The sequence below is a fragment of the Ptychodera flava genome, chromosome 9 (assembly GCF_041260155.1).
Source record: "Ptychodera flava strain L36383 chromosome 9, AS_Pfla_20210202, whole genome shotgun sequence".
NCBI lineage: Eukaryota > Metazoa > Hemichordata > Enteropneusta > Ptychoderidae > Ptychodera > Ptychodera flava.
Window position 1 is genome coordinate 41317048 of NC_091936.1, and position 26023 is coordinate 41343070.

The 26023-nt window shown below is 39.3% G+C and overlaps 2 protein-coding genes across 5 annotated transcripts in view; one reads left to right on the forward strand and one right to left on the reverse strand.

Moving 5' to 3' along the window:
• Positions 1 to 11951, reverse strand: part of LOC139141016 (osmotic avoidance abnormal protein 3-like) — a 36665-nt gene extending 24714 nt beyond the window's left edge. For 2 of the 4 annotated variants that reach the window (XM_070710581.1, XM_070710580.1), the window contains exon 1: positions 11574 to 11951. Coding sequence is in view for 2 of the 4 variants with exons in the window: in XM_070710579.1 (XP_070566680.1) it covers positions 10313 to 10356 (44 nt within the window). In the remaining 2 variants the exon portion in view is untranslated. Of the gene's footprint in view, positions 1 to 10312; positions 10444 to 11573 lie in introns of those variants that run through there. The other 2 variants (XM_070710579.1, XM_070710578.1) reach the window with 1 other exon arrangement.
• Positions 11952 to 12554: 603 nt separating this feature from the next.
• Positions 12555 to 23702, forward strand: LOC139141017 (17-beta-hydroxysteroid dehydrogenase 14-like). The gene is made up of 9 exons (XM_070710582.1): positions 12555 to 12709; positions 14473 to 14511; positions 15636 to 15733; positions 16272 to 16338; positions 17030 to 17121; positions 20194 to 20298; positions 20964 to 21031; positions 21721 to 21817; positions 22571 to 23702. The coding sequence occupies exons 1-9, from the start codon at positions 12613 to 12615 to the stop codon at positions 22733 to 22735; spliced, it is 828 nt and encodes a 275-aa protein (XP_070566683.1). The 5' UTR covers positions 12555 to 12612; the 3' UTR covers positions 22736 to 23702.
• Positions 23703 to 26023: the final 2321 nt, after the last annotated feature.

The following is a 26023-nucleotide window of genomic DNA, read 5'->3' on the forward strand; positions in this document are numbered from 1 at the left end:
TCAACGCACATTGCTCTAAAGTAAAATGATGTTATAAACATGAAAACTGAAATATATGATGTAACATAAATTTTGAATTCAGTATCTTGTCATCAATACACTCTGTATCAATCTCAGTTAGTGGTGCAGGATTCATGCAAGGGTACCGGTATATTGAAATTTAAAAAACAATAGCATACTTGAAATTAAATTTGTAATTTTGACTGAAGAACAACAAAGGATCATTCAAATGCAAAATAAATATTTTGTGAAATTCAGTGGTGATCACTGTACAAATGTGGATACACATTGTACCATTATGGACAGGTACACAAATTGCACTGGTACACAGCATGGATGTGACATCATTTCAACTATATGTCTCCCATGGCAACAGAGGAATGGATGCTGAGTGAATCTAACAACAATGGTCTAGGTGAGCACAGACTGAATAAAGGGATTATCATGTACCAAACAGAGAGTATAGCTACTCTGACAGAGTCATTTTAATCAACCAGCATACTAGATAAGAAGCCTTGAGCCAAAAATCGCTGAATCATTTGGTACTAACTAAAGGTGTTTTTCAATTTCTCTATGTTCTTCAGTTTAACTTTTTCATCCCTCATCTGTATGAAAGCTTACTCTATTTCTATAAAGCCAATTGTATTTCAACTGCCAGTGATTTCAATAACAAAGTGGAAGGACGAAAAGGATTACAGCGGATAAGTTGTTTAAGTGTATAAACCCGCATGCTGTTATTCATTAGTTTCATCATGGACCCTAAGAAAAGTATGGTGTCATGACTTATGCATCAATGTTTGAGTGATCTCATGATTGTATGTGTCAATTTAAAATCCATGCGTACAATAATTCTTTGGGGTAGCACTCGTACATAGATCATGGATGTCAATTTGATAGCTGAGTGTTCATACATTTTGACATCAAAGGATATTTTAGCATATGTAATTTTATACTAACAGTACATTGAAATAAAACAGCTTTAACACATACAGTAACTGACTAGACTAGTCAATCACAGTATTTTACTGTTTTGGCTTCAAACGTAAACAGTGGCACACAGTATTGATGGAATTCAGTTACTTATCGTAAATAATTTGAAAGTGACAATTAATCTGTGTTGCACATCACCCTACACATCTATTCTATTCATGAGATATGCATTCTTGAATAAAAATCTATGGGCAATGACTTCCTCAAAACTTGGACAATTAAGGAGAATTGAAAAGTTTGACCACCGCCGCAAAAAATACATTAAAAGTTTAGGAGAGACATGGACAATCAATAGAAATATTACTAGAAAGTTGATTCCATGAAATTATCAACTTTTGGTTTATCTTTACAAATACACTCGCCATGATTTTGCTAACCTATAGGTAGCATTTTCTATGATTTTGCTATCCTTACATTTTCTATCACATGACACATACTGTGCATAAATGGCAGCAGGTATTTTTAGCCAATGGTACTTTATAGCTTAAAGGAAATCCAACATTCCTTTCTGCTTCCTAGCTACTGGTCTGTCTTGACCTTTGCTACCGGATAAGTTTTGTACTTGTAGTACACGGTGTCAAGTGTACCCCTTGAGGTACTGCACACTGATATTTATCTTCCTCCACAATCGTATTATCTGAATAAATCGTGACTATTCTGCATAGTGGTCCTTCACAGGTGTTCTATTTTGGGAAATAAAGTACACCCTTACACTTTGTTAGAAGATTATCCAGTCAAGTTACATAAATAAACATTGTTACCGTGGCTACAGACAATTGAAGCTTGACTTTTCAGGTCTCCCTATTCAAGGTTGGACGCTATGTACACTACATGTAGTTATGCAGTCTCCCAATTATGCAAAACAGATCTTTGGCCAAGTATCAATCAAGAATTTGAAATTGATTGATGCACGGCCAAAAATCTGGCATTTTTTTCATTTTCACTGCATTTATACATACAGTGGATATCAGTTTAGAGACGAAACTGAGAAAAGAATAAAATGGCTCTTCATTTTCGAAAACTTGCTGTTTTTATCATTTAAGTGAAGTAAAACATCTTATTACTGATTTTGAATTATATTAACCCTTTTCCTGCCGAGCGCCCCTGTCCGTTATCCTGCCAAGTCGGTCAAAACCGGCCCCCTTTTCCGTGTCTACAGAAGATAGGCTCTCCTGCACGCTTTCCTGCCAGGCATTTGGCGGGAAAATACCGCATTTTCGGGGTACGATTACCGACCATATACGTGTTAGACTTCAAAAATTTTTGCATGCCCGTATAGAGGGGCAACCGCTGATGAGGTTGTGTCCAGAAAATGACGAGGTCACGGGCGTTGTTTGCCCCGGGGGACGTGCACTTTTATGCCCTTTTCTAGCTTACTTTCGCGGAAGTAAAGCTCGTTCGCCGGCACGCACGGCCACACCGGGGAAACGTCACCTCTCTCGTGGGTTAGTAGAAGACCCAGGGGTTAGTGCTATGGGTGCGGGAGCACCCTCAAACCTGTCCTGTTTCCCCTGGGTTGTGTCACTTGGCCACGTACTTTGAACGACTTGGAAGAGTCGCACATTGCAGTCTGCTTTGACGTAGTGTCAACGACATAGTTCCGCCATTGAAGGAAGGCGTGTACGTAGTTTGGCCAGTTCAGTGAACACTTAGCTCGTTAGTGTTACCGTTTCCTAACAGGTTAGTTGTGCAGTTGTTACTAAGGTGCAGTTTTGTACCACCTTAGCTCTGGACAGTGCAACTGCTCTATGCACTAACCCCAACGACAGATGGTTGGTACAACGTCTACGTCGCACGAGCACAGCCTCCGTTGGGCTGTGCCCCTCCCACGTGATACAACGCACGTTCATCCATTACTATAGCGTCCTTACGGATCTGCCAAAAACGAAAGTGGGGTAAAAACAAAACAAACGAAAATATGCGATCATAGATAGTATTTTATTCGGGAATAATTTACATTATGCCGAACAATAAATCTCGGAGTCTGTCTCTACGTCTGAGTGCATGGTCCGTGTTTCAAAAATTACAATCGGGGTGGCAGATCCGTGTTTCAAAAATTATAATAGGGGGAATTGTACAAAATAATCCGTCTAAACAAAACAAAACGAAAATATGCGATCCATAGATAGTATTTTATTCGGGAATAATTTACATTATGCCGAATAATAAATCTCAGAGTCTGTCTCGACGTCCGAGTGCATGGTCCGTGTTACAAAGATTACAATCGGGGGATTGTACAAAATAATCCGTGTTTCAATTTACAATCAGCGGGATCGTAAAGCACAAACAAACGGCACAACCGTGCTCAAAATGTGATCATGGTCCGTGTTCAGAATACAGTCAAGCCACTGTTAGGCGAAGCTGTCCCCTGTCCGTTATTTACGTCGGGTTCTCTTGCTGATGGGTGTCGTCGGGCTGTGTGAGTAGAGGTCTGCACGCCAATGCTCCTCTTACCTCGTAGCATCATGCGATGATGAAAAGCCGCAAAACACTCGCCCTCGTGAAGATGAACCCCACACAGACTACATCCTTTGGACGTCTCAGACAGTCGTCCGCTCGCAGTGGTCTTACCCTCTCTGCTACATACTTTACAGCATTTCTGCCGCCCCTCCAAACGGCTGACAACGTGCATCGGCTGATTTGTGGATTTATGTACGAGGCAAGAGAAACAGTGGCCTCGACCTCTCTCACACTGGGCTGCGATCGCCCACAATAACCGCCAATGAGTTGTTTCCCGACACGCAGATGAAACATCTTATGGGTCAGCTTACTATCAGGGTGTACATGCTTGAAGCATATATATGCATTTACCAGGGCAACATCAATCAGGTAACATGCCAGATATGTCCACCATCTGTGGTTCTTGCGCCCAGTGTGAAAGTACTTGCGCTTCTGGTTGGCTCGGTCGACGCCTCCCATGTACCGGCGATAATTATACAGCGACAGAGGCACTTGTCGCCGCTCGTCTCCCTCCCCCACTGGCACGCACTCCAAGGGTGGATAGACCGTATTCAAGATCAGCACCTGAGCGTTACTATCCTGATAAGCAGTGATGTTAAGACGAGAGTCCGTTCTGGTCTTGGCTTTCATATCCCCAACAGACAGAGGAAGGCGCTTCCTCTTACCCGGCGGAATTAATTGAGGGGGCATGGTGCGACGATTACGGCGGTTAAAACTCCCGACCATGTAGATCCCGGTCTCCATCAGCTCTCTAGCAGTAACGACCGTGCTAAACAGGCTATCACAGAATAGGCTGTGATTATATCCACAGAATGGCTGGACCAGCTCCATCGTAATTCTTTTCACCACACCTCGCTCCTGCCGTCTCCCATCAGTCCGATCCCGATATTTCACACCTAGGTACGGTGCAAAGTTAGCTATGTATGCAGTGGTGGAGTCGCACAGCTGCCATATCTTGAAACCGTCTCGATCAGGCTTATGCGGTAATCTCTGCTTAAATTTAGAACGGCCCTTAAATCGCACCATGCCCTCGTCGATGGAGATCTCTCTACCCATCTTATAATTATTTACGCACCGGTCAACTATGGGCTCCATCCATGGATTGATTTTATACAGGGGATCCTCCTGACACCGACGTCGGCAGCGTGCCTCATCAGGATCACGACGTGGATCGTTCTCTGGGTCTGCCAGATGAAAGTATCGCATAAGCTGCTGAAAGCGACTGCGGGTAATCACAGTAGAAATACCCTGGTTTCTCAGAAAGGGATCGCTAGACCAATAATCCTCCACTGATGATTTACGGTCGATACCCATACAGACTAAGACGCCAATGAACGCCTGCACCTCTCGGTAGTCAGCGTTACGCCAGTATTTATCTATTTTCCTAGCGATATGTCGCTGGTGAATTTGGCGTATTTATTAGTCTCGTCCTTGGCCAATCTGATCAGTGTAGCTGGAATAAACTTAAAAAAGTAATCGAGCTCACGGGCGTGGCTGGGCAAGGTGAAAGTCGGTCCTCTCTCATGGTCAAAATCGGTCTCCTCAAATATATTAGCATCGGTAGTCTCTGACATACGCCAGACAGGAGGGGTGTCGTCCTCCGCCAACACAGCAGCAACGTCATCATCGTCGTCAGAGCTTGCCTCACCTACATACTGCCTGTCATAAAAGTCATCGTCCTCTGCGCATCCTCATCAACCTCCGAGTCGGACTCAGCGGTGATATCACCGTCGTCTGGGCGTCTGGGCCTGAACTCGCCCGTAGCGGCATCAAGGATCATATCTGGCTCAAAATCAGGTGGGCTATCCTGATAACGAACCCTCCGCACTATCTTTTTCGGCGGGGACATCGCAGCACACGAAACTATGGCAGGAGCGGGCTCGGCAGCCTCTGCTGATGACGAGGACTCAAGCTCTTTCGCACTGGGCACAGGAACCTCTCCTGACGCAGGATGAGGGCTCATAGTAGCAACAGGTGGTGTCTCTCCCGGAGCAGCCGGGGGAGAACCAATGGCATCAGCCGTCTCATTACTCACTGTCTCACTAGCAGCAGCAGACGTAGTCTGTGCAGGTGAAGTATCTCCCACAAGAGCAGATGTAGTCTCTGCAGGTGAAGTAGTCTCTCCCGGAGCAGCCGGGTGAGAACCACTGGCAACCGGTGACCCGTCATCATCCTCATCGGCAGAACGATCGGTCTTACGTTTACGCTTACCACTGGGTTTTTCAGCCGGAGATGGCTTCGCCTTACGGGAGCGTTTCTTGCCCGACTTCTTAGAACGTTTACTAGGGACATCACAACGATCGCTACCACTACCGCCCGGAGACTCTGCATCTTTGAGCTTCAGTCGTCTGCTCGCCTTCAGAAAACTTTTGCGGTCCGTCAAGCTCATGTCTGGAACAGTGTCGACAGACTAGCAGGTCCCTCTCTTTTAAAGCCACAGGGAAACAAAGCCCTGGACATGATTGGACGCAGGGGTGTTAATATATGCATCCACCTGTTATTATAATGGACCTACGGCAATCAGTCCACCAACCGGCGCTGACATTCCTACCTGTCATGTAAATTGCCTGTCCGCACCATTTGATATGCTAATAATACTCATTTGCGATGCAAATCCCTCGAGCACTTAGCATAACATAGTCAATGTCATTAGCATCTCAACTTGACATTCCGTCCAGCTGGGTACGTGGCATGCGCACCTGCCACCCAAGGACGTTGGCCCAAGCCCATGTTTAGTACGGGTGGGAACCCGTCTCTTTAACCTCATGTCCCTTCTAAGTACGCCTGCGCAGGGCGTATTGTCATCCAAGTCGGTGACAAGCCAACCCGACAGATCGCCCATTAAGCAGTAATGGACTGGCCGTCTCGTTCTTGTACGGCAACGAACAGTGCTTCAGCGGCTTGTTTAGGTCATAACCGTCGCCTGCCGAGCGGCTTACCCAACTAAGGCGGTCAAAGATGAAGGATGCCAAAATTGTCAACAGCTGTCTCGGCCTCGTCCGTTGGGCAAACATGGCTCCTTCAAATAACGTGGCCAGCACGTCTACGTCATCAGCGGTGATGACGACCCGTCATTGACGCCCGAGTGCGTAAAACTCGGAATATACCGACAGGTACCTCTACCTGAGTCGGTCATACTACGGTATAAACCAACACAGGTCTGCCAACTCCCGTTAGACTCGGCCGTTAGCCGAACTTCACAGGGACAACATAGGCGTAACAAGTCGGTGAACAACGGTTCACGCACCTAACCGCAGCCGCCAAGTCGGTGAACAATGGTATCAAATTTTGAGGCCATGTTCCTGAATGGCAAGGCTGAGGCGGTGTGTTTCGTTGCACGGCTTGAACGTCTAGAGCCAAGTGCAGCCGACAACGTCCGACATCTGAGTGGGTAGTCTTTTCGAGAAGGTAACAAGTCGGTTAAAAGCGGTGGTTACCCTTCACAAATGTCGCTCAAGTCCGTTCGGATCAGTTCCATGTCAGGGACTAATCAAGCCGAGTCCGTCAAATCCGTCCGCACTTCCCGTCAATCAGGACCAAGTCCGTGATTTTCGTCTCGCACCATTGGCAAAAAATTGCACCGCCAGCTGAGGCGGTCTTAGGCGGTTGCCTTCGAGAAAGCCGAGTCCGTCAATCCGTCCGCACTTCCCGTCAATCAGGACCAAGTCCGTGATTTTCGTCTCGCACCATTGGCAAAAAATTGCACCGCCAGCTGAGGCGGTCTTAGGCGGTTGCCTTACAGATTAGCGTTGCCGAGACGGTCAATTTCGGCCGCAATCTATGTAGTGCCTCAGAGCCAAGTTAACCCAAACTCCGCTAGAATACGTCAACGTGCTAACCTGCCAAGTACGCTACTCGTCCCCCCAAAAAAAACCAGTCCCCACCGGGGTGGGGGACTGGCTGGGTAGCTTCCGCACCTTTCCCTGTCGTTGGACTCTCTGTGAACCCATTTCGAGAGCAAACGCCGTTCCTCGCCCAAAACCTGTCCTCGAACGACCCCTAGCGCGAGCAAGGGTTTGCTACACGTAGTTCCGTCGACTAGGCAGGAAAGGGGGTACCAAAAAGTAGCCCGATTTCCACCGCCTTGGCAGGATAACGGCCGTGGCTGCTCAGATTCTAGCTACACCGAATTTCAAGCGGATTTTCACCGACTTGGCAGGAAAAGGGTTAATGAAATGATTGTGTCCATCAAAACTACAGGACCATAATGGTATTTGACATGTATGAAATTGTCTTATTTCTCAACATTTGTGTGTGGATTGACAAATTTAACACCCAGTGTCTCTCCTTCTCTGCACGCATTTTATACCTACAACAAATTTTAATCTTTGTATGACTTGACAGCATAAACAGTCTAGCAAAAACTGTGAGAAATATGATAGTTTGCACAAATTTTGCCATTATTGCTGACCAGTTTAAGGCAAATAATTTGCTGAATTGCACTGGATGTTAATAACATAGTAGTTTTATTGATTGCTATGACACGGTACAGAGACTCCAAGTCTCGCATTACTATGTTTTATAATGGCCTAAAAATAGAACACGGAGGTTCTGCAAGGGGAAATATTGCAGAAGTCACAAACAGATTTTTTAAGGTACTCACATGGTGACAACAGAATGACCCAGACACAGATATTTGAATATTTTTCATTTAAAATACAACCAATTTATTTTGGGTAATGTTAAAGGCATTCATAATGATGTTGTGGTATTAAAATATTTGTAATTATTCAACAGCAGTATAATAGCATTACACAATATCCATCATCAAGGATCTACCATACTTAAAACATTCAACCATTCACACTGAGCTTATAAATGCTGTTACTTACTGCAGCTATTGCTACATGTATGAGTATTATGTGAAAATTCTGTCCGTCAAATTTAATATTATAAGAATTTCTACTGAATGCTAAATTAAGTTAAGGCATCATTTTTGTGGGAAAGTGGGAGTTTTACTTTGGGCATACTGCATAGCCCTACGATAAGAGGTCTATGCTTTGGGCAATGGACATGTAGATGACAAAATGTGATGCATCAACAATGACTGTCAAATAGTCAAATTAAATCTTGGCACTTCCATGATTTTATACCTAAAACCTAAAATCTATCACCACTAGCTAACAAATTACTTGCGCATACAAGGTATGAAGGTGACATTATTGTATCAATCCTCATTTTGACCTAAATCTGTCTAGAGCAGTGAGACAGTTAACCCTTTGAGTGTCAAAGGAAATTTTTGTAAACTTATAAAATATGACCAAAACAATGTTTTCAGGTCCAAACATTTTGTTCTGATTTTTCCCAAAATTTTGACCAAAAACTGGAGTTTATAATAAGTACTGTCCAACTGTTCCACATTTTTCAAAAGATTTACAGAAAAATTCATAAAAATTGGTAAAATATGTCACTATAACTTTGTTAGGAATAATTACAGCACTCAAAGGGTTAAGAATACATTGAGATATATCCACAAAAAGCTAGACATCCAAGAGAAAGGCTACGTAAAAGCAAAGATAAAATAATTGCACATTACTGCTCCATCCTAATTTCAAGTACAGTATTCCGTTTGGTGTCCGCTGTAATTAGGACAACAGTATATAAATGGCAGGATCTCAACAAATTACACATACCCCACCTTGTACCCATGCACTGCACAGGTGAATTCCTACTGCTCTAAAAGATGGAAGGTGGATTTTATGAACACAAGAATGCCATCAAACAAATTAACCCCTGCGTTAAGATTGGAATGCCCATCACAGGTTTTTGAAAAACTTTTAAACATTCTTAAACATCCTTAAATTGAACTTTGTTGAATTAACGTTACACTATAATATAAATAATCATCTAAAAGAATTAGAAAGGTGTAGGAAGTGAGATTGAAAAGCACCAATTTTTTTTATTTGAAACCCAATGAATTATACTTTCAATGTGTTACATGTATACACATATGTACCTGTGTCTCAAGAAGGCATAATTATGTAAATTTCTGTTTTAGAAAGGCATTTTGGAATTAAACTAGTCTACGAAACATGATTTTTAAGTGATCGTTGGAATCTACAAATTCAAGTTGAAGGATACAATGTTGTCATGAGCAGGATGTTATGTGGCCCCTGGTTAGCCGGAGTCAATGTACAGAGTTGATACATTTCACTTCACTACTTTAATCAATGTAGTGTGATATATTAGTGTACATTTGAATTGGAATTACAGCTTTCAAAGAGGTCATTTTCCTGTATTCCAAATCATCAGTTTACAATATTTATTTATGCATGTATGAAGAAAACAATAATACTGTCATGAAGAGTTCAATTTGTTTACATTTGGTAATATTATGTTTGATGACATCCTTGGATGGGACATATACTATACTGCATACATATACTATACTACATACATACTGTATTGCATATAAAATGTGAACCTTGATGGAAAAGTGATTCATCCACTGACTGAAACCCTTTGTTGTACAAAAATACCAGTTTCTTTCATGTGTGGCCGGCTAACATCCTGTTTTACCTTACTGACATACCTATTTCTGGACTGCTACTCAAATTATCACATGATTCAATATTATTCTTTCATTTGGCTGACATTTCAATTGGCAGATTCATAAAATTTTCTGTTTCAGGTCACTTTAATACTATCGAACTGTTGAGGAATACAGATATATAACCACAAAAGCTGATGACTGTGGTTGAATACAGTGGAATGCCGTCAGATGTTTGGCATGTCGTATTACCACCGAGAGAATGGCTGCCACTTGCCTCATGACAACTGCTCCCAGCAAAAAGCCGTCATTCAAACACATATTCATTCACTGGTCGTTAAAATATTTACATGGGACAAACTGTCTACTTACGTAGAACCACCAGGGTAACTCCCAAACTTCAGAAAAGGGAACATTTCTGTCTCTGGAGGTGTCACAGGATGCCAGGAGGAAAACCGACTGACCTCATCCCACCGCTCTATTATTATTGTAATTATGCATGATATTATGCCGGCACACACTGATGATGTCATAGATACTGCCTCTTGCTGGCGGAATTCCATAACAAGGCATCTGTGACAGTATCCACTTTCACCAGTAATTACTACAACTTGGCCAGCTGTTTGCTTTTTTGTTTTTTATGTCTTCATGCATACAGTGCTTATTCATTTATTTTTCATTCATTCATTCAAGTATTCTGTTGCAAGCACATGCTTTTTAAATCTTTAACTTAAATTTGTTTGTATTATAATCAGATAAGCTTATTTAACAAGATGGAGTGGCTCAGTTCAGAATGCATCTGAATTTGAAGTGACATACTGTAAGTTGATACATTTGTATATTTTGCAGGCAAACTTATTTTTCCATTATCAGAAGACACTGCTTTGATGACTATGATTATAATATATTAAGGTAATTGAGCGATGTGTAGATCTGTAGGAAATTGCAATCAAACACTTTCGAATTTTTTTATAATTAAAATAAATATGGTATTTAAATCCTCTTGGTTATTCAAAATATGGCTTCTTGTATCTTCTAAGTTCTAGTTCAATTTTGCTTTTGCCACCTTTTACTTAAATTTCGATCAGAAACATATTTTTTTCAGCTTAAAGAAAGCACTTTGGAAATCTAGAAACTTGCCCGGTATTTTCTATTAATATTCAAAATTAATACCAAAAATTTCAATGTGCTTCTTTCTTATAACAATACCGGAAAAAAAACCACGAAAATCAAGCTATCACTGCAAGGGGCAATGAATGTCCTTATGCGGCCTCAAATTTATTCCTTGTTCGCCTTCAAATCAACATAAGTACAAATTGCTGTTTGAAATCTCAGAGAAAACCTGTAATTTAGCAAAAAAACGGATTTTTCAATGTTCAAGATATTTACCACATTGACGAAACAAACTTTCATAAAGTAGATAAAACTTTGAAAGGTGTTTAGGAAGTATCGCTTGATAACGTTTCCTTACAAATGTCTTCATCATATGAAATTCTCGAATTTCTTCGACTCTGTGGCAGGTGAGATCACGAGAAGGAACTAAACTTGAAATTTGGAACACGGTTCCAAAGCATTTCCCGGCCCGAATTATAATGTTAGGACTACTCCAACAGCTAAAATATGATAAACTCACCTTATATTTCAGCTTCTACGAATTTGCGTTTGGCTTTTCCCCCGTTTCTCAGTGTCTTGAGGTGCGATGCAGGTAAGCCACCGCACCGCGTACCGCACGCTGCAGCTGTAACGATCGCCCACGACCAACGTAACACACCTGAGGAGACGAGATGTTGTTGTCGCGACGACAAAACACACCGGTAAACCGAAACAAACTCACGTCATCTGTAACCTTGTCGATCAAGGGTATCCGAAATAAAATATGTCCACACTTTTAGCCCTCTGCTGCTAAAATGATGATGTTTTCTCGAAGTTTTCCGGTAAGAAGAGAGAAGACATTATATTGACAAGAAGAACACGGGCTTTCGGTCAGCCATTTTGGGATCTAAGAAATATTCTCACTTGGTCAAGGGTAAACTTTCCTTGAAAATATTCTTTAAAATTTATGATCGTTTGATGATAATTGAACTTCAAAATCGTATATATACTTTAATGACAGTGATTTTATAGGTAATTAATATATATTAAAGTCTATATGATACAGATATTACAAATATAATATTGGTGATAACTTACGCATAGGAACGAGGTTAATTGACGTCACCAACTTCTTTGGCACAACCATTTTAAAGATAGGGTGAACAATGTCCCTGCGGACTCATAAACAGCAACATTAACACATACATACACTGTAACGTATCAGTACTGTATCAGAACTGCTAGAACAGCTAGAGTTCATTTACCTTATTTTCACAATTACCTGATATTTAATCGCTATTTCATTCCCATACTGTATCATTTGCCAAAAGCAGGTGAGAGGGGCTGAAAAACCGCTTACGTTCATTTATCTATGGTGTTATTAAAGTTTAATTGAATTTTTTTCACTGGTACCGAGTCATTACTGTCAAAGTTGAATTTTGTCCGTGCATGGAGCTCGGAATAGAACGGCTCCCAAAGCCTATATTTGTGTACAAAATGGTACAGCCCTCTTTGGTCACCTGATCTGCTGACCTCTGACCAAAAAGGCTCAGCTGTATGTTGGAGATCGAGCAGTCGACATGGCAGCTCCGGCCAGCAGTCTTCGTTACAGGGATAAAGTTGCAATAGTAACTGGAGGATCGAAGGGAATCGGAGAAGGGGTCGTCAGAGTCTTTGGTAAGTGAACCTTGGTAAGTCAAATTCTCAAAAATTGCAACAAAAATGCAACATATCCGTATACTGTCTTTGTAAATTGTAGCGGTCATGAACTAGATTTTTTCATTGTTTTTGTCTTCTCGGTAAATGAAACGTGCTTTGACGCACATAATATGTGAAATACTGAGTATATACGCAAGTCGGCAACATAACAACTGCACATATAAACACAGTTCTATTTCGCAAACTCACGAACCAGGACAAAGTTCACGAAAATCATTTATAGATTTCCGAAACATATCATTTGTCCCTGGCCATAATTGCGCTATGACCTCCTTTGTCCACGACATTACAAATACGCCCCCTATAACTAAGGTCAGCTGTCATCCCTATTCTGTGCCTGCGTCAGATGGTCACACAACAATGATACCAACAAACGAGAGTTTTGGATCAACTGCTACGCAATGAAAGATCAAGTCGTCGAAAACGTCAAAACTTAGTTTCAATTCAAGAGAAAATCGAACAACAAAATCGACGGATACAATGAGATTCCAACCAATAAGTATCGTAGGCATGATTGATTAGTTTGAAAACAATTCGATATGCCATAGGAGTACATGGATTGGATAGGCATTCGTGTATTGTGTGCAATGTCATGTGACGTGACAATGGCTAGAGCATATAATTGAACATAGGTGTGGTTGCACTTGCAGCTGTGCCCTGTTGTTGCAGTTAGAATATTTCATTGACTTCCAACTTCAATCTATGTTCCAGTCCTTTATAAAGACAGACAAAGATCAACACTTTCACCCCTTCCCATCCTTTCTCTTGGAACGGCCTTCACGTGGCTTTTTAGTCCAAGATTTCTGATGAAAGCATTTTCAGAAGGGACGTTTTACTTCATCCTAAATTATCCAAATTTTACCAGCAATTACTTTCACACAATCATCGCCATGCTATGTTTAAGCAATAAAGCACACCAAACGAAGCTACATGTATACCACAAGATTTTGACCAGTTCATGACATATATGCACAAGCGATAGCGAGTGCATATATGAAGTGAACTGGTCAAAATCAAGTGGTATACCATCGCTGGGTGTGATTTATTGCTATTATATCATAACAGTATATTGAGATTCTGGCGTGGAACGTCATAAGCGGATTTTTGCACAAGCTAAGAGCTCGCGCATATGCCACTTGTGGTATATCGCCAATATACCACGGTTCTTTTCCCTTCTTGACCAATCAGATCGCAGTATGTGCACCATCAATATAACTGGCACAAGTATGATATAATAAACGATATACAATGTCATTCAACACTGAAAACAAACAGTGTGGACTATTTTAATTGCACTTGAATGTTATTCAAACATAATTAATTTTCATTACCTCTCGTCTCCTATGACACCTGTAACAAAATAAACAATTATAGTTCAGCTGTTAAGATTTTGGTTGTGTTTGCTGGTTTAGTGCCTTGGGTTGGGTAATCTTATTGTTTGACATTTGATTAACCTCAAAACTTACTTTCAATAGACACAGCCAAATCAGCAAGTTGTATGAAATGTGATGCATAACTAAGTCAACCACATGTTTGGAAATTTGATACATAAAAGGAGTCACTGGACTCAAAATATGCTGATTTCCAAAGGAATAACAGTTACAAAGAATGTTTTGTTTCCCTTTAAAAAGCTGGTTGTTGCCTGACCTTTTAGAAAGAAGGCTTTTACAACAAAGCTAACCCAAATATACTCTTTCCTCTCTTTTTCTCCACATCAATAGTTCAGAATGGTGCAAAAGTTGTGTTTTGTGCAAGAGGAGGTAAGGTAATCTATGCTTTCTCAGTGAATAAATTGATACTTTAAGGCACCAATGAAAGATGACATGAATGCCCTTAATCAACCTTTGTGTTAGGAAATAGAATATGTATGCTTCATGAATGGAGGTAACCTTGGATTCAAGGGGTCGTGTCAATGAAAGTTCGTGTATTGCCCATACAAGATGCTCTATTTATGATACAATCAGCAACACTGGCCACATATTCAGCACGGAAAGAGTTTATCAACCTAGCCTAACAATCATTCATTATATGAATACCTTTGAATTTCTAATATATGGTTATTTAAAAGATACCAGGATTTATGTCCAAGTTCATCATACAGTGGAGATATTGTCCAAGATGCAGTAAGCATCGAAGACAATACTAAAGCTTACAATGTATTAGGACATAAATCGCAGTACTTATCACATGAACTTTATCATTTTACAACTTTTATAGTCTAGGTTTACCAGAAAAGTCAAAATTATAGCATTTTGAGAATGCCTTGTCATACACTGTGTGTCACGATTGCGAACAGACTAAGATCTCATTCAGCACATCTGCTAAGTGTACAGAACAAATATTTAACCTACACAGTGCAATGCACATGCTAGAAAAGTAGTTCAGCAGCATAATTTCACACAAATTCACAGATTTTGGACTGACCATTATGCACTGTGTGATGCAAGATGTTAGATGTAATTTTTTGAGAAGAATCTGAAATCTTGTCTTGTTTTCACTGTGTTGACAAAAAGTTGTTATCAGGTCAAAAGTCAAAACGCATTCGATACATCTACTCAGTCTCTCCAATAAAGGAGGGAATGTGATCTACTTTCTCTTTCCCATACAATCAAATATGTATTGCCAGTTAAGTGTACAAAATCCATGGAAAGTAATATTTTCTGACAAGCCAAAAACTAAAATTCTTAAGTTTTGGTCAGAATGGATTGTCTGCAGAAGTAATCTGATTGAGACCATCAGTATAAAAATCATTTCAGTTGTGACATATCTTGATAGAATGACCAAGTAAATGTTACTGATAAATAATTATTTTTTTCCAAGTGCCTCATGCAATGGTAGACTTTGCGTGTTGATAAATTGTCGAATATTTCATTTTTGTTGAAAGTTGATGAAGGAAAGAAGCTGGAATCAGAGGTCAATGCTGCTGGACCTGGAGAGAGTTTCTTTATTCCGTGTGATGTCTCCAAAGAGGACGAGATTAAAGTGAGATATATCAGTATTTTTGTCTTCCTTGTAGTGCTATTGTGTACCAGCTGTGAAGCTGATGCTTTTGTGTCATTTGATATTTTTGAAGATGTTTACAGAAATATTATCCTACATGTGCCCATTGCATGCAAATAAAGTAAATCCGTTTGAACAAGGATCTTGTGTGTAGTACCCAGTGGCTTTCTGTGCATCACTTTGTGGACGTAGCCAATTTAGAAAGTTGTACAGCTCAAGTAATTTAAGATTGCTATTGACAGTCTTTGAAGTGAATATTTTAGAGGCAAAGAAAGAGTTTGGATTTATCATTTCAAATATTTACTGCCTGCATAGACATTTCTTGCTGATTTCATCATTTTGCAAGTTTTCAATCCATTGTTATTTTGGCTAGAAGTATGAACAAGATCTCCAAGTATTGGCAAGTAGAAACATGTTTTGAAAATCACCTGTTATCTGTCTCTGATACACAGGCAAAACAGTGCTAGGTACAATAGATCTTTAGATCACTCATTCCTATTCTATTCCTATTCCTATCTAGAATGTTGTTGTGAAAACAATAGAGAAATATGGACGGCTTGATTGTTTAGTAAACAACGCTGGCATGCGTAAGTACACAATAATTTTAGTGTGCTAGGTCTTTGGCAATTCAATAACAGATTTGTCTTTATGTAGAATATGCCTTAGAGACAGATATCTAGACTCTCTAATTTTTACAATACTCCTTTCGTCTACTGCTTGCGGGGGCTCATTTTGAAGCTCTAGGATTGAGAACAAGTGTTTGAATATTGAAAATTGTATTTTCCCCCACAGAGTTAATACAGGAATGGCGGCCATTTTCATAATACACTTTTCGATAAATGTTGGGTAATTTGTTTCTCTTGTATCAAAATTTGTGCGTGACCCTTGATTTTCATTCTTGATTTTGGAAGAGAATGGTTGAAAGTTTCATTGGAAAAGTTTGTGCAAAATTTAATTCTTTGCTATCGAGGCGCATACATGTACCACCTTATTTGTATTGAAATGGGAAATTATGTTTTCATTGCACTATTTGAGGAGGTTATAGCAACACTTCTGCACTTCTCAGGCTCTGGCACCAGATTTACTTGTAGTTTTCTATTATTCAGGATCTACAAGTATGCAAATACAAGTATAGGCTTAAGCTGATCAATCTCTTCCTGTTGACAAAAAGTTCAAAAGAGATTGGATAGAAATGTGTCAGTGGCCAGAGTAAGTCAAGAAATAGTCATCCTTGTAACTTAGACCAGTTCAAAATTATACATGTAATTTGTTCTATAGATCCACCGGAAGAGGAAATAGATGACATAACAGCAGACCATTTCAGAAATCTCTTCAATTTGAATCTCATTAACTACTTCCTGTTCAGCAAGGTAAGTCTGAAATGCTGTCAAATTTTCATGGAACCAACTACATGCAGTATAGAAATGGACCACTTCAACCACAGTCCCTCCACCCGATGTGAAGTTCAACCACAGTCCCTCCACCCAATGTCAGGTTCAACCACAGTCCGTCCACCCAATGTCAGGTTCAGCCACAGTCCCTCCACCCAATGTCAGGTTCAGCCACAGTCCCTCCACCCAATGTCAGGTTCAACCACAGTCCCGCCGCCAAATGTGAGGTTCAGCCACAGTCCCTCCACCCAATGTCAGGTTCAACCACAGTCCCTCCACCCAATGTCAGGTTCAGCCACAGTCCCTCCACCCAATGTCAGGTTCAGCCACAGTCCGTCCACCCAATGTCAGGTTCAGCCACAGTCCCTCTACCCAATGTCAGGTTCAACCACAGTCCCTCCACCAAATGTGAGGTTCAACTAAGGAAGGTATGAAATGTGGATGTCCAGTTCGACACTGTGACTCTCACATAGTTTTAAATAGCATGCTGTAGTTGTACAACCTACCACCAGCTTTTTAAAAATTTTGTTCTCTTCTCTTCAATGTACCTGTATATCTGACATTCATTAGCAAAGTAAAAGCCAAGTTGATTGTTTTGCCCCTGGCATGCTTGATATAACAAGACAATAAGATGAACTCTGTTTTTGAAGGCATGTCACTTAAATGACAGGGATTTAAATTAAACAATCAGAAATGATTACGACATTGGTAAGTCAGCATTGATGAGAAACCAACAGTTTTATTTTGTATGGGGGATTTTTCATTGCTATTCAGCAACAATGACAAAATCACTTTGGGCAGTTTAATGCTTTTTATCACAACTGGAAGTTGTGATATAGAGGTGGTTTCAACCGGTGTTTGATGTCGTCCATTTCCGTAAACGACAAAAAGTCAAAAACTGCTGAACAGACTGCGTTGATATTTGATACCGATACATAGACTGGTTCCAAGGTTCCAATTCCGAAAAATGGAGCCAAACGGAGTGCCGGTTAGATAGTTTTGGGAAATTTCTAACCCCCCTTTTTATCTAATTGATTTTAGGGGTCTTTCATATATGTAGTTTTGGAATGTACACCAATCCTGCATTGTGGACTGTTTTATGAGTTGTTGAACAGAAATGAGGTTTTGATGAATGTTAGAAATATGCAGGATGGCTGATTCAAAGTATAAGAGATTTCTATGGTCTTTTGGGCATCAAAAGCATTAAAAAAACATATTTCATAGTTTAGATTCTCACTTTTGAGATGACCTTAGGCATTTGTTAAGTAAACATCCTTGAGTCAATATACAGACTTTGACATTCCAGAGATTAAGTATCCACAACCTCACATGTTACAGTCTTTCACTACAATGGTATGGCCCAAACCCATCGTTATCAATGGAGAGTGTGGACCTGTCTACAGAAATTGGGGTGAACAGGTTAGACAATGACGTTACAAGTTGTAGGTTAGTTATCAAGGTAGCACCAGCATAGAGTCCTGAGCATCTGTCCATGTGTTCTCACAGCAAATTACAGGGAAAAAAATTATTTGAGAAGTTTCTCTCCTTTAAATAGAAGTATATTACAATTTAAACCTGTCATGGATAGATTGCTCTCAAATGATCTGAAACACAGTTATTGCCCATTAGCAACAAATCTATAGCAAGATTTATGTAAAGTTAATGAACTTACACAAGGTATTAGACAAAAGATGACCATGACTTTGCTACTTTTCAACATTTATTTCAATCAGATTTCCCCAGCTTAGTGTATAATTTTGTAATCTTAATTACTGTCAACTTAGCTTTACTAATTATTCATACCTCATTATTCTTACACTACTGTTATACCTTATATAACCACAAAATTTCAAGAGATGCATATATGATTGTCACTTAACGAACAATTTACAAATATGTCTTCTGCTTTTTCTCCATATACATATACCGTTACATGTCTCTTTTCTCATAAAAATGAGCTTAAAAGTGCAATGTGAAAAATAGTCTTTCAGCTATATGTTGCTCATTGACTTCGTGGTCTGTCTAATTCACAGTGAGTGTGGTTGTTGATAAATGCCGATAATACTAGGCGGTCATAATGTCCAAGCGCCATTGGCGGTATTTTTAACATAATGACCATAGGTCATTATCACATCTGGAAGTTGTGATATAGGGTTAACTTCAACCGGTGGTGGACAGTGTCCATTTTCCGTAAACGACAAAAAGTCAAAAACCGCTGAACAGACTGCATTGATATTTGGTAGAGATATTCAGACTAATTCCAAGGTTCCGATTCCGAAAATGGAGCCAAACGGAGCAGCAGTTAGATAGTTTTGGGAAATTTCTAACCCCCCCTTTAACTAATTGATTTTAGGGGTCTTTCATATATGTAGTTTTGGAATGTACACCAATCCTGCATTGTGAACTATTTAATGAGTTGTGGAACAGAAATGAGGTTTTGATGAATGTTACAAATATGCAGGATGGCTTATTCAAAGTATCAGAGATTTTCATGCACTTTTGGTGATAAAATTGATAAAAAACAACATATTTAATGTTTTAGATCTCTCACATTTGTTATGACCCTTAACATTACAGACTTGATGATATAACCCGCTGCTGGACCTGTTTACTGGCGCATTGATTTGAAGACAAAGATCGTTTTATTTTGTAATAAGGACGTGTGATTTCGTAAAACATAGTCTATTAGCCTGGAAATGTGATTTTTGCGAATATTGCTTACCCCACTGACAAACAGTGTGGTTTGAAAATGGCTGGAATTCGCTACTTCGGGACTTTGTTTTCTGTGTGCATTTACTGACAAACTCCAAACCCGCAGCACCTACCCATTCAGTATTTCATGTACAGGTGTACCCAGAGATAGAGTAGTTTCACAATGTGCCAGTTGTGATCAAGTGCCATTGGCGCTATTTTTACAGACTTGTGAGATGCAGTACTTTTGGTGAAAATTGTTTGGTCCTTCTTGTGAGAATTGTCTTTGCAACAATGAAGAAAAATGATAGTAGTTGCCCTTCTTGATTATAATGTTTATGATGCATTGTTTACCTACAGTACTCTCTGCCACATTTACGGAAAACAAGTGGTAACATAATAAATATGTCAAGTCTTGTGGCAAAGATTGGCCAACTGCATGCTGTTCCTTATGTCACAACAAAGGTAGGTTCCTTCCTTTAATAAATGTACACAGGGTTTTGATAGACAGGCCTATAGGTTTGCTTGACCGTCCATGGCTTTGGCACATGTGTAGTATTCTTTCGATGTTCAGATCAACTCATGTAACAGTCTAGCACTAATTATACAGATCATATTACTTTGCTGTGTTATAATAAATGATTAAAGTAAGAGGTATAAAGGAAACTGATTTTGTACCACTAAAGTGTGGTACTGTAGCATTTTCAAGCTGCAGTATATAATGAGGACCTATAGCCTACCTTTATAGTGCTGTATACTTTATTTTTCTATCCAAAATTCCATTACAATACACAAACCTACCAAACCAGTAAAATGTCAAATTCATTGGCAGAATGGGTGCTTGAACTTGGACCAGTAGATTTGCTTCTCCCAGCATTTAGGTTCCACTTATTCCACTAAGGTATTCTTCAATGGACAGGTGTATAACACTGTTTATGCAGTACTTGTTAATATGCTTTTAAATTCCAAGAGATGCTTTGAACAAGTAATCCATGTGAAATGATGTCAGTTTTATGGTAATATAGTCTACCCCTCAATGTCTATTTGTTTGTCTTATTGTCACTACCTCCCAGTCTCTGTGTATCTATTGTCTCTCTGACTCTCTCTTTCATCCCTACTTTGTGGCATAGGGTGCTATAGATGCATTTACGAGGGCCCTTGCAATTGATGAAGCCAAACACGGTGTCAGAGTGAACAGGTCAGTCAGTACTAAGGCATCACATTGTACATGTGCCACACACAGACACACAGACACACAGACACACACACATTAATGTACACCCACACATGCTTGAAATGTCATTCTTTTTTCCAGCACACCCAATAAACACTGTAACAAACAAACAAACAATTCAGTTTCTTTTTGGCAATGATAATTACCTGTGACATTTAGCATTTTAGTTAATCACCACAATTTATTCTCATCATATTGTGTACATTGTTTTACTAAGTGGAAATTATGCTGATATGATCCTGAAACAACTCAAAATTTTTATTTAAGTATGACAGTACAGTTTATGTAGACCACTGAGATAAAATAAAATTGAACTAAAAGTATTGAATTAATATATTGATTGTATTTCTTGTCATATACTGACATAATCTTCATCTGAGACTCAGTACTCTTCATATCTGGATACATTGCATATTACTGCTGGGTTCAATTACCGTAACAAACATCTAAATCTAGTGAGAAGGACACTGAGAATGTGTCCCAATTATGGATTGAGATTATGTCGCTAAAATAAACCATCATTGAAATGAGATCTAAATTTCAACAATACACCCAAAAGTGTGCTGTTATTTCTCCAAGTACTTAAACCATCACCTTCTCCAAAAGAAAGGCGGACTAAGAATGTAAGATGTGGCAGCTTTCTTCTATTACAGTGTTTCTCCTGGTAACATAATGACACCGATGTGGCAACAGCTGGCTGATGCATCTGGTAACCCTGAGGCCATGATTCAAGGCGGCGCAGATGCCCAGGTACTGTGGCATTGTTCTGTCGTTACATTGATGCAATTAATTACTTCACCTCAATATCCTGGTACCATCCACTGTTTCGTATTTCTTTACTTTGCAAATTTGTTGCATCACAATGAAACTAAGAGCCAATGCATTTAGTCAGGGACATCCTGTCTTGCCATTGTACCATCAGAGAATTTAATCACTGTATTTCTGTCTTGTTGCTGTGGTTAACCAACCAGTCGTTACTGTCCATCACCAAAGCTGTATGTCCTATTCCACATTTGTGTTATTGTCCAAAACAAACAAAATCTGATCACAAGAGTGATGTTGGTGATAGCCAGCAAGCTATATGTGTGTGCAACACTGGTAAAGAAATTAAAAATTGTTTGCTAGATGCACACCACTGAATAACCTAATTACTGAGTACAAAATGATTTGTGTTTAAAACTACAGTTAAACCATATCCTTATGGACACCTTTCTTATCAGAACATCTTTCTAAGAATGGTAGATTTTTCCCACGAAAAGTTACCAGTTGTAAAGAAGTTTACCTGTCAATTACTTGCTATTCATTTGGTGTCTCACAGACGTGAGTGCGTGCATTATGAAAATGGTTCTGAACAAACAAACAAACAAACAGGGTGAATTCTATTGACTGTGCTCAACTTCTGTTCAGATTGAAAAAGTTTTAATCCTACTAACGATTCAAGTGAATTTGAAGTTCCTGTTGATGGACATATCTTAAAGTTCACTTCCACCGTTGTGCTTGCAGTTGAATGGTCGGTTTGGCACGTTAGAAGAAGCAGGTCAGATGTGTTTGTTTTTGGCAGCCGAGGGTACGTTCTGTACCGGCAATGATCTACTGCTGTCTGGGGGCGCTGAACTCAACTATGGTTGTAAGAATCAACTCAAGGAAAGAACCAACATCTATGAGTAATGCAGTCAGCTTTGAACAGTGGTTTTTTAGTGTGATCATGGCCAATGTAGGAGGAACAAGAAGCAACTGTGGTTGGAAGAGACTCAGAAGATAATTTGTGTTACATCTCAATTTTGTCCATTCATAAAAATCAACTCTAAGGGACACTGCCAGAGGATATGCAAAACAAAGGATGGAGTGTTTGCTAGAGGGTGCTGTTTAGTACGGGGACTTATATTTGAATAGTAACTTTGTCTGGCGAAATTATCGATACAATAGCTGTTTTCTACTTTTATAAGAGGCTTCAAAATGTTCACAATGAATGATGCCATTTTCTTGCATGAACTGCAAATTGTTTTGGTAAAACTTACACTTTAACCTTGCCCAAAGCAAAATATTTGAACAATGAATTTGTAAAGCATTTACTACTTTTCCCCAAGTAGAAAAAAAAATGATTCAGGATATCTTTTTACATTTTTTCATTTTATTCTGATAGGTTCAAACCAACAATTTTAATATTGCCTGACTATAAAAAGAGAAACTGTTTGTGAAGATTTATTGCTGAGCAACATGTAGTACAATGGCAATTTATTTTTAATCCGCTGATGATAATCATTGAACTCATTAATTGTAGTGTTCTTATATCATTGAATTCATTTTAGCATAGTATTCCTATATCAATGAATGTATTCAATGTAATTCACTTCATTCAATGTAGTTTAGTGTTTCTTTATATATCAGAAGGCTCAAGACTTTCATTAGTATTAGAACTGCACATATGAGGTCAAAAATTGCGATCATTTACAAGTGCTTTGATGTAGGGGCAAAATAAATTTATCCTTCAGTACTAGTAAAAACATCCAAGCATGAGGTGAAAAGTTTTCATGTTTCTATGAAATGTTCATGGTGAATTCAAGCTAACATTTATGGCTAATCCTGTAAATGTTTTTACTGTTAATAAAATGATGACATTTTTGTCCATCCACCATTGTAGATTTTGCTTGATTCTTACAGTCGCTTGATGTTCGATACACGGTGAGAGGGCGTTTGTAAGCGATGTTTACAGGGGCCTGTGTCGAGTATCGAACCCCATGCTACTGGGCATAATCTGAAAACTGAAAATATGGACACCTGTAGATCCAATAGGGTCCTCAGTCTCCGATGATATTGATGATGATGATGATGATGATTAAATATTTAAAAATGGAGAAAAATAAAAATATATTTGGACTCTGTAAATTTGTTGTTGTTATTATTATTATTATTATTGTTGTTGTTGTTAACAGTATACTTTGTGTTTTTCTGCAAATACTATTAACAACAGCAATAATAATAAAAACAACAACACATTTACAGATCCAAATATATTTTTATTTTTCTCCATTTTTAAATATTTAATCATCATCAATATCATCGGAGACTGAGGACCCTATGGTAGATCATGGGAAAGAAAGATCAAAATGAAAAAATGCACAGAGCGAAAGTTCAAAAAAATATTTGGTCGAACGGTATGAGGAGTTTTCTCAGCAAGTTATCGAATAAAAAGTGTGTGTACATATAAAAGAACTCCCAAATACTTGCATTCCCTCACCACTCCCAACCTCTATTTATATTCTCCTCGGGAATGGTACTAGTTACCCTAAACGGAGATAATATTACGTTTCCTTGTAAAACATATTCCCCGTATGATTTAAAATAAAACATCTCCTAAATACAAATAATGAAACAATCATCTTTGGATGCAACTCTCTCTGGATTTCAAACAGTCACAACGAAGACGGGCTGTTTACTTGCCATATCGTGACAGCGCCCCCTTACGGGCATAGTAGAGAGTATTGCTCGAGCTTGTCAGCCAATACTCGTTATCACTCCACTTACACTCTAGAAATACTCTTTAGATATTTGCCATAGGAAAATGTTTCAAATTTTACACATAGTTTTGCAATGTAGCCTTAAGGAACACTCAAACAAACACATAACAGCACAGAACGACTGGCGTTTTGTGTTTTGGTTGGTTGGTTTGGTTTTTGCATGATATACAATAGACACGCTTGTACATCAGATAGGTGGCTGTCATTCTGTAAATGGTAGGCCCACTAGATAAGAGAGTAACCATTCTACATAATTAGACATCGAAACCAAAGTTTCTCATTACAACCACTTGAATAAATTTGGAATATTCCAAATTTCCTATGTCAAAGCAAAAACGTACTGTATTCCTGGTATTCGGAAAAACGAACGCTACACGAAAACTTTCTAAATATAATTGCTTATTTAACACAACTGTGTGTAGCAGCCAGTCACTTTGCACATCTAAATATTGATTGGTTTGATGTTTATTTCTGTCTACCCATCTTGTCGCTATTTTTATATCTTATTGTTTATCTACCCTATCTAAACATTTTAAGCTGCATTTACCGTTAGTTTTCGATTAATTTTACAGCGTACAATTTCTTGTTCTACATCAAAAATTACGTAGAAATGTTAAGTGTTCATACTGTTAAAACAGTCCTTATTTGTCTAGCCAGTGTCATTGTTGACGTATGACTTTTCGTCCAGAGACGGACAATACTGTCTGTGGTCCAGACTGCAACTCATGCGTCATTTTACACCAAACCATGGTTTGTCTTCGTAAGGCTATTCTTTTGTCTCCGTATTTATGTTATAGTCGCGCCAGCGGCTTACTGACTACGCATGCGCTTATTCATAGCGAGCGCAGCGAGAGCGGCCGAAGGCCGCTCGCGAAGCGAGCATTAAGACTAACGCGTGTACAAGAAAATTAGAATGGAATCTCTATATACCTACAAGTTTGAAAAGAGAGCACTAATCCATGGAGGCGGCCATTTTGAATACTTTTACACGGATTGCGTGAAATTAAAGATATCATCTACCACAAATTCTACTCGACAATGTGTATTTCCGACAAAAGAATCTCTCTATTTCAAAGAAAGTGTGAAATTTGGTTCAAAATGACTATTTTCGATCACTTTTGAAGGCCCGCTTCGGTCATCACTAGGCGCCGCCATTTTGAAACAAGCCTATTCTCGCGAGAACGAGCGGTCAACTCACGCGAGAATTAAAAATCTTGTGCTGAGAGCTACCGACGGGAATATCAACAACGATCAAGTACGTGTTTTACATTAGACTGCCTCTGTTCCCACACCTGTTACAATAAACTGATCGAAATCATGTAATTTACCAGTTTTAAATAATTTTCGTTTGTGAACTTGACATTTCCGAGTTAAATTGCTATAAATGTTATTCTAGAAAACAATTGACAGCAATTCAACCTCAATGTCCATGCATCAA

Coding starts and splice junctions, on each gene's coding strand:
- LOC139141017 (XM_070710582.1), top strand. CDS start 12,613: ATGGCAGCTCCGGCCAGCAGTCTTCGTTACAGGGATAAAGTTGCAATA. Junction 20,299..20,963: donor TTCCTTATGTCACAACAAAG/GTAGGTTCCTTC, acceptor TTTGTGGCATAG/GGTGCTATAGATGCATTTAC. Junction 21,818..22,570: donor AAGGCGGCGCAGATGCCCAG/GTACTGTGGCAT, acceptor TTGTGCTTGCAG/TTGAATGGTCGGTTTGGCAC.